At 37.2% G+C, this 17,821-nt stretch overlaps 4 protein-coding genes across 4 annotated transcripts; 1 reads left to right on the forward strand and 3 right to left on the reverse strand.

The window, feature by feature from the left end:
* Nucleotides 1–622: 622 nt before the first annotated feature.
* Nucleotides 623–4,618, reverse strand: LOC137745234 (sodium/hydrogen exchanger 1-like). The gene is made up of 13 exons (XM_068485148.1): nt 4,250–4,618; nt 3,995–4,113; nt 3,693–3,790; nt 3,466–3,525; nt 3,314–3,360; nt 3,042–3,236; nt 2,894–2,940; nt 2,702–2,768; nt 2,232–2,332; nt 2,028–2,129; nt 1,667–1,868; nt 1,497–1,583; nt 623–1,146 (listed from the first exon to the last, which is right to left on the reverse strand). The coding sequence occupies exons 1-13, from the start codon at nt 4,421–4,423 to the stop codon at nt 790–792; spliced, it is 1,656 nt and encodes a 551-aa protein (XP_068341249.1). The 5' UTR covers nt 4,424–4,618; the 3' UTR covers nt 623–789.
* Nucleotides 4,619–7,753: 3,135 nt separating this feature from the next.
* On the reverse strand, nt 7,754–11,070 carry LOC137745235 (uncharacterized). The gene is made up of 7 exons (XM_068485149.1): nt 10,704–11,070; nt 10,046–10,125; nt 9,789–9,849; nt 8,983–9,040; nt 8,683–8,740; nt 8,365–8,437; nt 7,754–8,231 (listed from the first exon to the last, which is right to left on the reverse strand). Exons 1-7 carry the CDS (start codon nt 11,043–11,045, stop codon nt 8,139–8,141), a joined length of 765 nt encoding a protein of 254 aa, XP_068341250.1. The 5' UTR covers nt 11,046–11,070; the 3' UTR covers nt 7,754–8,138.
* A 642-nt stretch (nt 11,071–11,712) lies between these two features.
* On the forward strand, nt 11,713–13,582 carry LOC137744998 (UPF0603 protein At1g54780, chloroplastic-like). The gene is made up of 3 exons (XM_068484841.1): nt 11,713–12,297; nt 12,532–12,724; nt 13,152–13,582. Exons 1-3 carry the CDS (start codon nt 11,863–11,865, stop codon nt 13,397–13,399), a joined length of 876 nt encoding a protein of 291 aa, XP_068340942.1. The 5' UTR covers nt 11,713–11,862; the 3' UTR covers nt 13,400–13,582.
* A 110-nt stretch (nt 13,583–13,692) lies between these two features.
* On the reverse strand, nt 13,693–17,117 carry LOC137744999 (GDSL esterase/lipase At1g54790-like). The gene is made up of 5 exons (XM_068484842.1): nt 16,837–17,117; nt 15,107–15,361; nt 14,566–14,933; nt 14,207–14,477; nt 13,693–14,088 (listed from the first exon to the last, which is right to left on the reverse strand). The coding sequence occupies exons 1-5, from the start codon at nt 17,078–17,080 to the stop codon at nt 13,820–13,822; spliced, it is 1,407 nt and encodes a 468-aa protein (XP_068340943.1). The 5' UTR covers nt 17,081–17,117; the 3' UTR covers nt 13,693–13,819.
* Nucleotides 17,118–17,821: the final 704 nt, after the last annotated feature.

Below are 17,821 nucleotides of genomic sequence, written 5' to 3' on the forward strand. Positions count from 1 at the left end.
TTTCACCGTGAAGTTGGTTCCTTGATAAATCCACAGCCCGTAACCATTTTATGTTACCAATCTTTGAAGGGATTCTCCCGGTCAAAAGAGCCTTCGGTAATTCAATGATTGCAAGCCAGTGAGGCTGGTTAGTTCCTCCGGGATCTCTCCAGATATCATGTTGTCTGAAAGGTCATCCTATAACGGTATCCCGCTTGTGTCCCTTTAGTCACCAACACCACAAATTCCAAATAAATGTCAAAAGTACTTCAGCAATTTGTAAGCATCTGGCGAGGCCATGGCACTCGAATTGTGGAAGCATCTTGATATTGTTCCAGAGAGGTGGTTATATGCAAGGTTAAATACTTGGAGACGTCTCAGGAAACAGAATCGAACCCATGAGATATTTTTCTTTTGTTATTGAACAAGCCATATATATAGGTGTCGAACCTTAAACTTTATACTTACAAGTGGAGGTACTACTACCACACCGGACTACTAGCGCCAATGTATTCTCATGTATAATACTCAGCTCGTAACATTCATTTCTAGTGCAATAATCTTATCTCCTTATAAGTTTCGATTTCGTATGCTTAAATTGTTGCGCAAATACAGATAGAATCTACAGCAGCACAGCCAGAAATTCATATTAAGAGTCCCTCTTAGACCGTGGAAAAAAAAGAGAGGATGTTCTAACTACAACAAAAACTTCACTCTCACTTTACAAAACTAGAACTAGCTTCCTATTACATTTGACTATCCATCAAAAATAATTATTTTTAATTTTACATTTATATTTAACCCTTGATCTCAAGAAGTATGTTCAATATGTTCAGTATGTTCTGCAGCTTGATCTTCTGCTGCACCACTAGGTGAACCAGGAACAAATGGAACAAAACCCCGTCCCCCGAAAACCGGTCTCATGAACTTGTCATCAAACTTTCTCCAAAAGTAGTGAACAGTTGAAGTTGGATATGTTATTAACAACCTAAAGCTGCTTGGTTTTCTGGCTGGCTCACTGTTGCCTCCCTCACTTGCCTCGCCGGTTTCCAGGAAAAGTAGCCTCAAGTCTTCTAGGCTAGGCATATCAGTTGCATCTGAAATGTTTGCTTTTGCATGTGGATGCATCAGAGCTGAGATTAATGGCTTTGTGATGGAGCCAAATACCTGTTTGGATAAGAGGAAAAAGGATTCTAAAGACCGATTTTCATATGTGACAAATTCAATGACCAAGAACAAAAATGGCGATTTTCTTTCGTGCTTCATAGCACCAAGTGAAAACAGTAGTAATGTACTAGTCCGGGGACTCAAGCTACCAACCCGAGATGATATGAAAAGTGAGTTCGCACTTAGTGCTCCTTACTGCAATGAGTCCTACAACTATACATCAATGGATAATATGCATTGCCTTTTCAGTGGCCCAGATTCACTCGTGAAATTCAGCAATGCACGATATTCATTGAAGCATTCTAGAATTTTCATATTGTGCAATATAAGTTATAGAGACGCAAGCATACCACTGTGCTGAAGAGAACAACAATTATGGTACTGGTGATCATCAAAGAACTATCTTGCGTTGATGTCGTTTCGGTATTGTCTGCAAACTGCATTATCAGATTGTGCTACTTAGTACTTCTGCAGAACCGAAAAATTTTGATCTGTTAGGTTTCGAAACAGCACAACTTACTTGGTTGTATGACAACGCAATAGTGACTGCACCCCTCATTAGGCCTGCCCACCACATTGTAAACTGGTCTTTGAACTCGATTTTCGTACCATCTCTTTTCTTAAAGCAGTTTTTGATGTTCGCAATCGGGAAGACAAATGCTGCCCTTCCGACTAATACTAGAGCAAACAGGATTGAACTGACACCAACTGAAGTCCCCGGACTGAACGAAAGAGTACGTTACAAGTCAGGCAGAACATGTTTCAACATTATAACATCAGAGTCGGGAAAATATACAATTTCTTCGAACTTGTTTTTCGTGTTATTATGAAGTATTTAATGAAGATAATATTAAGATGACTTAGATTAGTGAGATGATTACCTTGCCTTGCTGGCTTTCCATTTGTCAATGTCCAAGGCATCCATGCCAACATAAAGGAATATAAAGGTTTCTGCAATGAATGACAATGTTGCAAATGCATGCCTGAAAGAAACCATCAAACAATACGGATTAAAGATTCATATCTCGCATTTCCTTTCAGGCTCGTACGAATAGTAACTCAACCAGCGGATAATCTGTTCTTACTTGGTTGTTACCCTCGAGCTTTCTGTAACATTGTGCCATGTATAATGTGACATAACTATGCCGCAGAAAAACACTGTCAAAATTCCACTTAGATTCAGAAGCTGCAAAAGAAAGTAAATTTAGATATAGTTTACTCTTATCTCGTTAAATTGCACTCTGAAATCAGTTCATTTGATCCATTGTGATAAATGATTTTGTGGCAGATACTAAGCAAAGTTCATAAAATTAGTCAAAACCAGATTCTGATTAGCAAGTTTTTCATTTGCTAGATGTTTTTGGTCGGATTGCCGCTAAATATATAGATGATCGATTACCATAAATGCATTAACAAGATAGACCGATTACAAGATATCGAGAAGAACTAGAGAAGTACTTTGGAATTAAAAGTCAAAATCAGTTCTTAGTTCTCTGAGGTTCACACCTAGGTAGTGTAAAAACCAGTACTAATTATGGATTTTTGTTTAAGGTACCTCAGCCAACATGTATGACAAATAAGCCATAAGAATCATCAGCGCAACTTCACGATCTGTAGAATGCCTGTTCGAAAGAAAATCATAATGTCAGGGAACGCAACTCATAAGTATGGAACATACTAGAACAAGCATTTACACAGATGAGGAAATGCAGCACCAAAGGCTAAAATTTGAAGTGTCTGCTCATACCTTCCAAAGTAAAGCGTTTTTATGATATAAGCGCTAATCAGACCGGCCTGAAACATTTTGATAAATCATGTTAGAACATAGATCAAGCTCTCTGATACAGTCCAAACAAAGTGATTCCTCACTATTTAAGCAAGAATCTACAACTTACTGCTACACCAAGAAGAGTACTGGTGAAGAAGAGGTAAAGAAAATTCCCCAACAAGGTCAACGCTGTAAGCGCGCTGACGTTGCTGACATCTAGCGATTGTACTGCATTGAAAAGCACAATGGAGGTGGCATCATTCACTACTCCCTCCCCAAACACGATACTGTAAAGAAACGGTGTCTCATCTTGATTTAGAACCTTTGCACATGAGAATAAGATTACAAGATTAGACATGAGTTGAAGAACGTTGTATTCGGATTGAGATTATAGATTACCTGCAATGTACAAACTGAATCAGTTGCTGAGAATATGGCACCAATCGCTGCACATAGAGGAACCGGTAAGCACAAATGATAACTATATAATATAACCATGAAAACATATCATTTGTATCAAAACCATGATTCGTAAATGGATTTGTACTTACCTAGGAAGTCCTTAATGGTCAGAGTTGAGAAACCAAATCTATTGAAAAGTAAATCGGCACCTACAAAATGTTTCCAAAAAGAGCAGCAGTTAGAAGATAAATTAATTATAATTCCATCACAGAAGCAATTTCCGCACTCCTGTTTATGTCTGGCCTCTGAGAAGGAGAAAAGTTGTGTGCGGAAATCATTACCCTTCCATTAAATTTCAAAAGATTTCAGGTCTTACCTAGTGATATGATGCAGAAAGAAATTACTGTACCGACGATTCCAAACAACAAAATTGTGGTGAAATTCTTGAAAAACTGCTTTTTCTTGACCTGGAAACTGAACAAGATCAAAACTTCAGAGATCAGAAACAATTCTTCATCATAACTTGAAGATCCCATGTGACAAAATTTAAGATTTGCATCCTAAATTCAAGCACACAGGTGATATTTCGAGATCCAAATTCGAACATCATGAAAGAAATTTCAAACCAAGCATTGAAATCGAAGCTGAAATTTCATAGAATTGAAAGTTGATTCATACCCGGCATTGAAAATGATTGGAGGAAGTAGATACAGAAAGAACAAGTCCTCGCTAAAGATCAAAATCCTCGAGCTTTCGAACCCTGTCACCAGCAACACCACCACTCCAGCAACCAAACCCTGAAACCCAACAACACAAAAACAAAGTTAAACAACACAAAACACTGAAATTTTGCATAATTTTCGTGTTCTTGGCCAGAAAATTTCGACACAAAAACTATATGACACAAACAAAAGTGTACAACATTTTACACACCAAGAGAAGGGCAGTGATCGATTCATTGGCCCAGCGGTTCTCTTCGAGCAAATGACCGATAATTATACAAACGCAGAGGAGCGTGAAGAACACAGTGAGTGCAACGACAGTGCTGGTGTTGAGAAATGATTCTTGAAGTGGCAACTGAGACTGTATGGTTTCAAGAACTGCCATTTTTTTTTGGGTTTTTGTGTATATGAATTTGGCATTCACCTGGTCGGATTCGAGTTCGATCCGAATCGGAGACGAGAGGACAGAGCAGAGACAAACTGGAGTTTCTGGACCACGAAAAAGAACTGAAGTTTCTTGAAGTGATGAGGCTTCTGTGTTGGTTTTGTGTATGGTTGTCTTTGAATAGGACGGGTTTGGTTTGGACCATAAAAATGGAGGGAAGAATGGTAGTTGATGGCCATCCTCACTAAAATGAATTCAGATGGGATCCAATTCTGTAGTTTTCACATATTTAATTTTATTTACTTTGCACGTTTAATTTTTGTAGGTTAAGAAGTTATTTACGCACGTTTAATTTTATTCTAATAAGTTTTAAACATATGTTGTTTTTCTTTTTCCAACTTTTAGATTCGATTGAATCAAAAATCATGTGTAGAATAAAAAAAATATGTGCGAAAATTACTGCTGATTGCACATATACAAGCAACGCTAACGCAAGATGTAGTGAATCTTATAGTAGGGCTTCAAACATAACAATGACAGTGATAGCATTGTCCGGGCACACACTTTTCACTGCCGTATGGTATGTGTGCGGGACTTTGCCCTCACATTTTCACACATACGAGGCGGGCGTGCCGTATCATATGTGTGATGATACAGCTTCCTTCCAGCTTTTCCACAGGCAGACGTGGCAAAAGTTTCCAATCAAAGCATGTGTCGATTTGCAGGTGACGATCTGAGGGGTCCCACTTTGATCAGATCTTTCGAATACTCCTCTCGAGGGAGAGTGACCAACGATGATGATGCATCCTGCATGATCGGGTGACTGATCTCAAACTCCAGCTCCACTCAAACTTCAACTCCAACGAGAAACTTTTAGTTGTAACAAGAACACGAATAGTACATTATGTGTTTTTATATAAGTGGTAAAAAAATTTAATTTTTAGGTTAATAACTTTTTAACACGCATAACCCATCATTTATATAAGAACACATGATATACCACCTCGTGTGACGGTCACACTAACAAATCTCTCAAACTCCAAGTATTTAATCAATCAAATAACACCTTTTAAAATCAAGTTTTAATTATCCAAGATAGTCAAGGTCTTTTTTTGGCTCTATTTGGGGGAAATTTTTTTGTCAAGGTCTTTCTTTGGCTCTATTTGGGGGGAAATTTTTTTGTGTGTTAGCATACGGGCGAGTATATACGTGTAATAAATAATTGGTTAAAAATTTAAAAAGAAATTTTTTAACTAATTATGTTATTATATTTAGAGTATCTGACCGTATTCTCAACAAACTATAAAGTTCTCTTATTTAAGAACATCATGGGTAATTTACAGTTCCAACTTTTGTAACTTTTGCACATGCACATGATATTTTGTATTGTTTTTAAATATTGTTTTTATTGATGGTTCTTTCTTTACGGGTTTTGACTTCATCTCCTCAAATCTTTTTCTTATACTTTTTTTATTATTGAAAAATAATGAAGGAGGAAGAGGCAAAGGTTTTTTTTTTAGTATAGTTGTCTTCACCTCTACATAAGAAAGTAGATTTCTCGTAAGCAAGTATTATTGAGAATTCTCGTACGCAACTACTGTCGAAGAGCTCATGTCGTATAATCTTTCTCCATTTAATACTATATCAAAGTTATAAAATATCAAAAAATGATCAGTATCTTGTAATAGTAGTCTTTTGTAGGCCAATTGTTATTAGTTGCAAACTTACAAGCAAGCACATGGGGTCAAATTCTCAAATATAAATTTAGTTATAACATCGATCGAGCTAGACGACCACTATTAGAAAATGTATAGTTAAATCGACAAAGTCTCATATCACTTGCCATCACATCAGTTGATTGAACTTAGCTAGAAGATGTTGAGCTTCTTCACCTAACTAATCGGTTTTGGTTTATAGATTGTTAGTCTCGGTTGCCTGCATGTAATGATTGTATCTCCTTATTATACACATTAAAACAATAAATAATTTCGCAAATGAATAATCAAGGTTCTAAAAGACGTTAGACGCTAATTGGGTGGTAACCTAAAGTCTAGTGCCTAAGCAGCTATACGGACCTAAGTAATTTTATTATTTCTTATAAAAATAAATGTCTGCTTATACTTAAAAATTACATAACTTTATTAAGATACATAAACTGGAATATAGAATGACATATAGATTATAAAGTATTAGAACATAATGAAAACATGAAAAACAAACATATAATGTGTGTTCATCTAAGTATTCAACAAGTCTTTTTGACCAAAAAAAAAAAATTCAACAAGTCTCCTACAATTTATTAAAAAAGTGAAATGCAAAATGAAAGTTATCTATTTTCTGTCAAAGTGAGAGTCGCGACCTAGGCGGGTGCCTAAGCAGGTCTATGCGTCATTTCTTAATTTCCAAACACTTAGAGATTAATCGAGCTAAAGCTAGCCATCTAGCACTTAGACAAGGTCTGGCGTTAGACAGAAATATAATGCGAATAATTGAGGAACCGATAGTCATTCGATTTTAGTTTTTTTAGTTTTTATTTTTGTACTTTAAATTTGATGGAGAATGGTAGGAGAGATGAAAAGACAATATAGAAGAATAAGTAAACACAATATCTTTAAAAAAAACTTAAAACAATTTTTAGTTTTCGTTTATCGATTTTATTTTCTTATGCATATAATTTTGAGAACTTTAACCAAAAGCCCCTTATACGGTTCATTTTAACAAAAAAAACAATATTTTTACACCAAAAAGTTAATCCTGATACTATTTATCTTATTATCTCAAAAGCCAAATCATATTAATTAAGTCAAAATCCAATTATCGTTAAAAATTAAAGTTTTTAAGCCTTTTTCATTAGTTTTCTTTATAATTTTTCCATCATTCTTCACCTACTCCGCTCATTTCCAATTTAATGATGGTTGATTAAGACTTAACTTTCAACTTGCATGCGTAATTACTTGAACTGATCTCCTGCCGCTGATTGACCATCACGAGACTAATGACTATATATCAACCAAGGAATATCAAATATGCCAGTTCAATCATCTTATTATCTCTAGCCAAATCATATTAATTAAGTCAAAATCCAATTATATATTTGTTTTGTTTTCTTATACCAATAATTTGTGGAGATGTTGAGACGAGATTATATTCAATGGGCTCTGCCGGATTTGCAAGCTGCTGATGTCAACGTATTTAATGTCAGATGCATATTGGGACCTAGATGGCTTCAAGACCATTCAAAGTTTGAGAAATATACATGTAAAGGTCCTTTGATATCCTCCAAATTCAAACTTTAAAAAAAAAAATTGCTTACTCTCTATATCCCCAACTCGTTTTCTTTCCAAAGCATCCAAAAATACAGCCGAATCCGATATGTTTTCAGTCATTTGATTGTGAAATCTCATAAAAACTGGGGGTACTGATAGTTTTAATGACGTTTGTTTAACAAAACTCGGATTAATACACAGTTAAGCACCAGTAATGATCAGCTAACGAGCTGAAGCCGAAAGAATTGTACACCACTCAAACTGTCAACATAATTTCGACAAGGAATGGCCTTGTGAAATCTCAACAATGATGCGAGGAACCTCGACTGTAACTTTGATACAAGCTATTCTGCTTTCACACCGTAGATGACTCTAGAATTCGTCTACATTTCAAAAATTTTGAGCTGCAAATCTGCAACGCGCCTTTCAAATCCGACATCCAAAACATACTACAAAACAGTCATCGATATAGCAGCAGAGCGAAGCTTCACGCCATCATCATTCCACTTAGACTCCGGGGCAGTAGCTCCAGCGATATATGTCTATAACGGAAAATGGGGAGAAGTGTTAACTTGATGAAGATATAGAAACCTTTGCAGGAACGGTTCGTTGAGATTATAGTGTTCAAGTTCAAAGGTAGGGTTTTGAATGTTTCGAAACTATGTGTTGACAAACCTTTCCACCGTTAACAGCAGCTACAAGTGCTGCATGCTGTTGTTGTATACCAAACTCGTAGAAATAATAAGTCCTGAAACGTGTGGAATAACATATATCAAGATACATATTGCAAATAATATTTGCAAAAACATCTGAAAAATAACCTATGTTCTCATATGTTCTTCCACCAGCTATATTTTACAAATAGAGATGAGTTTTGAAGCCTTCCGAGTAGTGTATTTACAGACAAGAGTTCATGATATTGAGTTAAATGTACGGAATGAAAGAATGGCAATAGCATAATAGGCGCGACTTCTTGAGAGAAATCAAACTTACCTAAAACCTTCTTCTTCCTTTATCTTTATAGCTCGGGCAGAGTATACAGTAGATCCAACTGCAATTGCAGAATGATTAGGATTAAGGATCAATACAAGACAAAGCTGAAGGAGGGGAAGCTGACTAGAGGTCTGCACACATTCCAATATTAGAATTTAGAACAAGGAGAATGTAAATCTTGATCAGCCCTTATGTAAAATCTCGATCAAACTCTTATGTAAAACTAAAGTTTTAAATCTAATTTTTTGGTTTACCAAATAAGAGGCCGAGAAGGCACAGATTGTGCTACAGTACATATACCTGGAATGAAGATTTTTGCAGCCTCCTTCAAGGAACCTAAATCCGTTATGTCTTTGGCCTGTCCAAGTTAGCATATATTATTGTAAATAGCATTTTATCAAGCAATTGAGAAAGAGTACGTAAATAAATCACCTAATGTGGATTCATGACGATGTAATGGAAGATGTTATGCTCCTAAAACCTGATAGGCCATGAATAAGACGGTGAAATTACTCTAAGATATGTAAATATATTGCAAGGTTTATATCTTAAGAAGCCAATATGTCTGAAGGGTCAGACTAGTAACAAAAGGTGAGCATTACGAAAGGACATTTCTCATAAGTAGGCATAGTTTGCAAAACGTTGAATTCATGCCACCCATGATACATGGGATGAAAAGGAAGTCAGCGAGAAGGCTAAAAACTATCATCAAATCCATTTAGATGGCAGAAATCCAGTCAAACATAAATCTAAGAGGAAAAAACTTGCTATAGCACATCTAATATAACTGCAGAAGTTCCAGCCTGCCAAACTTTCCATCATTCTCCCCACGCACAAAGAGCACCAGAAAATATAACAATAAGCCTATGCAAAAAGAAAAAATGACCCCTATGTCTACCAAACTTTCCATTCGGCCAGCCACCACCTCAACCAACGTAGTGGCCATAAACCAAAAAATTAACTAGAGAGAGCGAGAGAGAATAAGAAAAGGCCACAATATCCACAACCTAAAGCAGTACTGTTGTAAATATGCGTTAGCAATGAAACGAAGTTAATCAGTCCAGGACAAATTCTATACAGAAAAATCAATGACTGTCATTGCAAACCTCTAAAAAGGTGATCTTGAGTGAATTCGATGGGCGAATAACAACACTCACAACCTCATATCTGCATCAACAAATAACAAGGAGAAAAACAAATGAAAATGAATACGAATCACTGAAAAACATAACGTTCTACATTGTTAGCTTTGCTTCATGTAGAAAGAAAATTATCTTTAAAGATGTAATTTAGACCACACCGAGACCAATAAGTTAACATAACAAAAACTTTGAGGTGCAGCGAACTTGTAAAAATGGCATACCCATCAGCAGATGCAAAACGCGCCGCAAAGGTCTTGGGCTTTACCTTGTCTCCATAAAGGGACAACCCAGAATTGTAATCCTAGATTTTAAACATAATAACGCAGTCAGTTAGCAATGAAAATTTCGTGATTTCGTATTCTGAATCCTAATATTACCGGTATAAAATTTAACTTGAAGAAACAAAAAAAAAAAACTCCAAAGTATCTCATATCTGAAGTTTCTGAAGATGCAAAAATACCAAGTAACACAATCAACCCAAAAGGCAGTGGATTTGCATTGCCCGAAAAGGCAGTAACTTTACCAAATTGTAGTATGTTCTGGTACAAAATTCACAATTTGAAGAAACAAAAAATGATTTCTGAAGTTTCCGATATCAGAAGCAAAAATACCAAGTAATACAATCAACTCGAAAGTGAATTACCCAAAAAAGGCAGTAGCTTTACCAGTTATAAACTCTATGTATATCCAGAGAACGAACTTCCCCTAAAGACTACCATTATCTCTCCTCCAAAATTAAGCCTAAAAAATGGATGCAAAAACATATGCTGCAAATTGGAACCACTCACAGAGTACCGAAAAACATATTGAATTTATCTAAAATGTATGGGGGACATAAGAATTTAGAAAATACTTCAAAGTTGTTGAATGCAATCTTACCTCCGGCTCCTGAACGTCCTGAAACTGAGGAGGGACCCTAATGGCGAACCCATCTCCGAAGAACTGGAACCAATTTTTCGTGTTGGCGATGCCGGAAAGAGCCAGCCTTGGAGGCGGCGGAGGAGATTCCGGTGAAGAATGGGCAACTGGGTGTTGCTGAGGGGTCAGAGAAATAAGGAAGAGGGAGGTTGTCTTGAGGATCAAGTTTCTTTTGGAGGAGGTAGGAGTGGTGGTGGTGGTAGTAGTGGTGGGGAGAGAGATTGTGGGTTTTGGGGTGGTGGGATTAGGGTTTTTGGGAGGATTTGGTGGGTGGGGAGAGAGGGAGAGAAGAAGAATGGCCATGAGAGAATGAGGATGGCATTCATGGCTGTTGAAAAATTTGGAGGGAGATAATGTGGGACAGGATTTGGGGGTTTTGTATGTCAGTATTGGGAAAGTTGGCTTTAGGGATTTGAAATTTTGGTTAAATGGAAAGGGTAGTTTGGTCATTTGGACTAAATTGTGCAAAAAGATGGAGATTTTTGCAACTAAATTGGTCACTTGAAATAATTGGATATTTTGACTCTTAACAAAAAAATTGTCATAACTAAAGTTTAATCTAAAAAGTTAAAAAGTAAAGTAACAATTATTTGCCCACTCAATTTGGAATTCACGATTTAGAATTTCACATTTTGGATATTCAATGATATTGCACGTTCTTAAGTTATGCATTTTATCCAGTGTATTAACATATCTTTATACAACATTTAATATAATGATGCGATATAATTGATTTACCCAATAAATTAATCTGTATATTCGATCTGGAATCCACCATTTAGAATTCTAAGTCAAGTAGATTCTATTTCTAACAAAGAAAATCCGAGGAGAGGAGATTCGAGTCCCATAAAGCTACAATTTGGGTTCATTTTGTCTAAATTCCATTTTTGCCCTTGTTATCAAGACTCAAGCACGTAACCAAACAAGTGATGTGTTCACCTCAAGAAGCCACTTTTGAAAACCAACAGAGAGCCTACATGTTATCCATATTCAAGTTCAGCCAACCAATCCCAACACAGAAAAACATTTAGAAAATCAAACCCTCCTCTCCCTCCTCTTATGGTTCACCATTCCTAAAACTCTTGTTCTCTCTCTCTCTCTCTCTCTCTCTCTCCCCCCAATGGAAACCATTCTTTCTTCTCCCTCACTCTCTCCTCTCTTCAACCCAAAACCTTCTTCTTTGAAGACCCTTTTGCCCCCATCCCTCCAACCCAATTCCAAACCTCTCCTCATCACTTCAAGCCTCAAAAATCACTCAATCCAATCACCAAAAACATCTCCACCAACACCCACAAATTGGGTTTCTTTTGCTCAGCAAGGACTAGCTGCTCTTGCACTTTCATTGGCACTAAACTTCTGCCCAATATTGCCTGATGGTAATGCACTAGCATCTGAGTTTGATGTGCTCAATGAAGGACCCCCCAAAGAGTCCTACGTTGTTGATGATGCCGGCGTACTTAGCCGCGTGATGAAAGCGGATATAAAGAATTTGATGCAGGAATTGGAGTACAAGAAGAACTTCCGGATCAATTTCATCACTGTTAGAAAACTCACTGTAAGTTTCTTTCTGTTTTCGAAGTGTTCGCTAATGTATGTTTGTTTTAAGTTTTGTAGATATTGACCTTTTCTGGGATCCTTTTGAGTTTTTAACTCCGTATACGTTGTCTTTCAAGTGGCTCAGATTCACTTGTCAAATCCCTATTGTTTTTTAGCGCATATCCAACCGTTAAATTCAAAAATATATGTCATACATTAACGGACTCTAGAATTTTTTATGGTTTGGTTGCAGAGCAAAGCTGATGCTTTTGAGTATGCTGACCAAGTTTTGGAAAAATGGTACCCTTCTGTTGAAGAGGGCAACAATAAGGGCATTGTTGTGCTTGTCACCAGCCAAAAAGAAGGTGCGGTCACAGGTGGTCCTGCATTTGTTCAAGCTGTTGGAGAAAGTATCCTTGATGCAACTGTATCCGAAAACCTTCCCGGTAACTATATGCCTTCACTTTTCTTACTTCAAGCAACGATTTTTTACAATGCTAATATTTCGTGTCAAGTCGTAGTTCCTGAGCATGATTCAGATCATATATAATATGTAACTGGGAGTTGAACTAGTTTTGTTCGATTGAAATGTCGGGTGGCGGAAAGTAGAGAAATGTAATATGAGTACTGAGTACAACACGGGAAGTAGGATCTAGTTAGAAATCTTTGTAGGTTGGAAACCCGTATAATCATAGAAGACTGTTGAAGTGAATAATTCCTGCAAATTAAAGGGCACCAAGTGCACGGCGAGCCCTTGCAAAATGTTTGGTGAAGCACTACATGTTCGATACTTCCATACATGATACGCCATAGTTTTAGTTTGTAAGGATTTTGCAGCTAAGTTGATGAGATTATTGGATGTGTTGATTGCAGTCTTGGCAACAGAAGAAAAGTACAATGAAGCCATTTTCAGCAGTGCCAAACGGCTAGTTGCTGCAATTAACGGACTTCCAGATCCTGGCGGACCCAAAGTTAATGAAAACAAACGCGAATCCAACTTCAAAACCAAGGAGGAGACAGACGAGAAACGCGGGCAGTTCTCTCTTGTAGTTGGAGGATTGCTGGTGATTGCCTTTGTTGTTCCTATGGCACAGTACTATGCTTATGTCTCAAGGAAGTAGAAGTAAGAGTGGAACTTGTTCATCAGTTAGATTCGTCTTTCATTATTTCTCGTAAATTTCCAAAACACGCATAACATGCAGTTGTACAAATCGATCGAATTCAAATGGTTGATGAGAGACTTGAAATCAGAGAGGAACATGGTTCTTGTTGACATTTGTAAAAATATACAATCGAATTGAGTTGATTATACCCGAATGCTTTCATTTTCGGCCACAACCTGTCCGCTTGCGTATGATGCAACAGTGTATACCCGCTTATACAGATGAATTTTTATGTGAGAAATATGCATCCAGTGCCACACTTTGAAATGGTATTTCTGTATAAATTTGTGAGAACTTAAGGTTTACTGTTACATTTAAGAGTTGGCCTTACGAATACCGGACAAATGTTAAAATATGTAAATAAAACATGTTGGGGCTTCAGAACTTGAGCTTCAGAAGGAAAGGCATTTTATCCGAGAAGGGCGGATCAGAGTACTTCCCGGTGAGTATCTTGGACGAGACATACTGATTCGCAGCTTCGGTGTAATGAATTCCATCCCAACTAATGTAATCAGAACTATCTGTGCATCCTTTGGCCGTGACATTTGTTCCGTTCAACGTCTTTGTTTGTCCACAGGTAATGTGACTGTCGTAGTTCAACGGGGGACCTCCGTACCCGCAGCAAGCCATAATAGGTTGCTCAAATCCTGCAGATACAATCCATAAAATCAGATATGAGATGATTAAAACAGAAAGGACTACGTACATGTGTAATGCACGATATAATTCGCAATGAAGAATCACAAGGCACTCAGATGTACTAACCATTTTTCGAATAATTTGAAATGAGCTCAAATTTGATCGAAAAGATATCAACATATATGACACTTGCATTTGAGTACTGGCCTTGCAACTTTTTGGTGAGAGCATGAAGCTGCAGGTTAAAGAGTTTAGCAGCTTGGTTGTGGTCGCTCACGCATCCTTGTTCGTCAAGCTTCGAGGGATCAGTTCCAAACTTGGCAACATTCTGCGTCAAGCATCCGAGAGGACCTGTGTTGTGTATCCAAAAGTTCCTACCTCCTTGGTCATATAATCTCTGAAACGAAAACAAAGAATGTCAGGTGGATGTTCTTCTGACTTAAATTCAAAGTATTGACCATCCTTGTTGTGTTTAATGTACTGACCTTTACTCCAGTTTCGAATTCTGTCAAAATCGTTGGAATAGACGCGAGAATCTCATCCAATGATTTCGAATAAAATGCACCAGCGAGATCATTCTGGCCTATATCGAACATGTAGAGCCCTTTCGCAAAAAAATCTTCCGTAGGCAGATACTTGGGAAAGCTCTTACCTTCAGCTAGCAATTCAAGAACCTTGGCTTTGAATCTAAAAAACTGGGAGACCTGGACCCCGAAAGAAAATGGGCTGATCGATGTTGCAGTTGCAGGAAGTATAGTTGACCCCGCCGCGGCAAAGTTGCAACCATTTTTGAAACTCGGCAGGCCAACTGAATCCAAGTAGGCATTGAGAAACGGAAGCTCCATTGCATCCACTACAAAAACATTACACAACAAAGAGCAGTCACGAGAAGGCGCGACTAAAGAGCAGTCATTAAACAATTTTTGAAAGAAATTAGAACTAACAAACTTTAGATCAAAGTCGAACTCATAACATGAATTAAAAGCAGCAGAACAAAGCTTAGAGGGAAAAAAAATGGAAAATTACTAAGAAAATCGACGATCAGGCGGCCATCGGAGTATCTCCCATATGGGGCTTTGAAATAAGATTGTCCATAAGGAGAAATAATGGTCTCAATGCCTGCGGAAACAAGGTTGCCAGTGTCGGAATTCGAATCACCAAAGTTGAAAACGGCAGGGTGGTTGAAGTGGATGGATTTGGAAAGAGGCAAGAAGATGGAAATCAATGTGAGAATTTGGATAATGCAGATTTTGGTAGCCATGGAAAATGCAACAGGAAGTTCTCTCACTTATTAGGCTGTTGCTTTCACCTAAATGCAAACAAACCAACAGAAAAATATATATACTTTATGAAGCCTTTGATGATAAGTTTTTGTTTGGTGAGCAGTGGGGCTCAAGTGTTAGTTGTTGGTTTGCTTTCACATGTGGAAAGCCAAAGGCCCAAGACAAAAGCGATATTTAATCCATGGGAAGGGAGGGTTCAAATTGAGAGGTACAGAGCGGACATACTGTCTTGACTAACCAGTCTAATCTTATGTCTCAAACAATATCCATATACATTTACATGTGTAATGCATAAAAATGTGAAAGTGGATTAAACCGAAAAATTGCAGGGTAAAGTAAAAACATTGCCAAAGGTGCGTTGTGAGAAATTTACTGAGAAAATCTATGAGGAGACGGCCATCACAAAACCTCCCGGAGGGAGTTTTGAAGAAAGACAGTCCATAAGGTGGTGGAAGCTTGAAATCAAAGCCGGCAGCAAGCACGCCGGTGCCAGAGTTTGAATCGCCGAAGTTGAAAGCGGCTGGGTAGTGAAACTCGGTTGAGTTTGAAGGTGGAAAAATGGAAAGTAAGGTGAAAATTTGGAGGGTGAAAATTTTGGTAGCCATGGATGAAGAGGCTTAATGTTCACGGATGTGTTATGTACCAACCACCAAAATATAAAATCATGCATCATGTCATGTGACGTATGGAGCCAAGTTTATGAGCATGGTGAAAGCTTGAAAAGTTTGCTTTGACTTATGGAGAGGATGAATGAAGGCAAAAGGCCAAGTGTACAACACTACAAACTACAATCCCCAATGAACAAAGTTATATTTTATGTAAGCAATGTAGCATCATTCTCCTAAGAGAAATGCTAAGGAACTCTTCCAAAATAGACTCTATGTCACTTCACAGTTTTAACGTTAATTCATGTGCTAATATTATAAAACATTGTGCCAAAAACATGAGGTGTTAGAGAGTCTACACAGAGTCATATTTTTGAGAGAGTTTTAGCAATTCTCTTCTTGTAAATATTAAAAGTAGTGACTTTCACGCTTCTCGTTTAATTACTTAAATTTTAAATTGAATATTTTCTATTTTTCTGTACTATATGTATATAGTTGATTTAACACATTAAAAAGAACATATATACACTTAATATGAAAGTGATTTTCACACACTTTTATTTTCTTACACATGAATGTCCAAATTAAAGACATTGTTCTACATAGCTAATATATAGGGTAATGATATCCACATACTTATTTTTACCGCTCACATACCTTTCTCAATCTTTGCCGTTAGATTGAATGAATTAATTAATTAATTAAAGAAGATCAATGACAACAAATTAACAAAGGTGTGTGTGAGGTAAAAATTGATGTGATATATATATAGGATATACTTACTAGTGCATGCACGAGATACACAGTCGTTTATCAACATGCGGAAGTAGTGCATGTGACTATGTGAGTAATAAGGTCAGAGACTTACTTAGAAAATCTACGATCAGACGGCCATCGCAAGGCCTCCCCGATGACGACGGAGGTTTGAAGTAGGTCTGTCCATAAGGCAGTGGAAGATTGAAACCGAGCCCGGCACCGAGCTCGCCGGTGTCGGAATTCGAATCCCCAAAGTTAAAAACCGCCGGATAGCTGAACTTTATCGAATTCGCAACCGGTAAGACAATCATCAGGAAGGCAAAAACTTGGAGAATAATGGAGTTCTTGGCAGCCATGGATGTTGGAATTTGAAAAGCTTAATGTTCAAAGAGAGAGCAGCTGCAATGTGATTGAAGCATTAAGCATGTGAGACAAGAAGTAATATTTATAGGGTTGTTTTGGGTAACGGAGCCAAAGTTTTCTTTTCCTATTTTTCGTTGGAAAGCCAAGGTTTCCTTCGAGTTTCGGAAAGACCTTCAATGTTGCCAAAAAAGCAAAGTATAAAACTACGGTTTTGCCCTTCACGTATTATCTGCAAATGAATGTACCAAAACACCCAACGAACACAGCTATATTTCGCTAAGAATAATGTAAGGGAAACCAAAATTTTAAACTGAATTGTGTAAACTAAATGATGTGGTTGTTAATGATTGGATTATTAATTAAAAGTCGGTGACACATTATTTAATTTGCAAATTTGATTTAAAAATTTGATCTCTTTGACATTATTCTTTGGTTAATTAGTCACCCATAATAACATCCTTTAACCCTGACATGAAAATAACAGATTTTAGGTCAATTCCTTAACAAATGGGTCGCTATCAGGTCACATTTTAACAAGTCGGGTCGTTATCGGGTATCCCGTTAAAAACCCGATAAGATATTGTTTACCAAATCGAAACATTAGATATGAGAATTTTTTGGATGACCCATTAACCCGACACAAAACGACATGCTCCATTAACAAGTTGAGTCGTTATTGGATCACCTGTTAAGAACCCGTTAAAATAACTGGTTTGACACAATATGACCTTTTA

The sequence above is a fragment of the Pyrus communis genome, chromosome 9 (assembly GCF_963583255.1).
Source record: "Pyrus communis chromosome 9, drPyrComm1.1, whole genome shotgun sequence".
Classification (NCBI taxonomy): Eukaryota; Viridiplantae; Streptophyta; class Magnoliopsida; order Rosales; family Rosaceae; genus Pyrus; species Pyrus communis.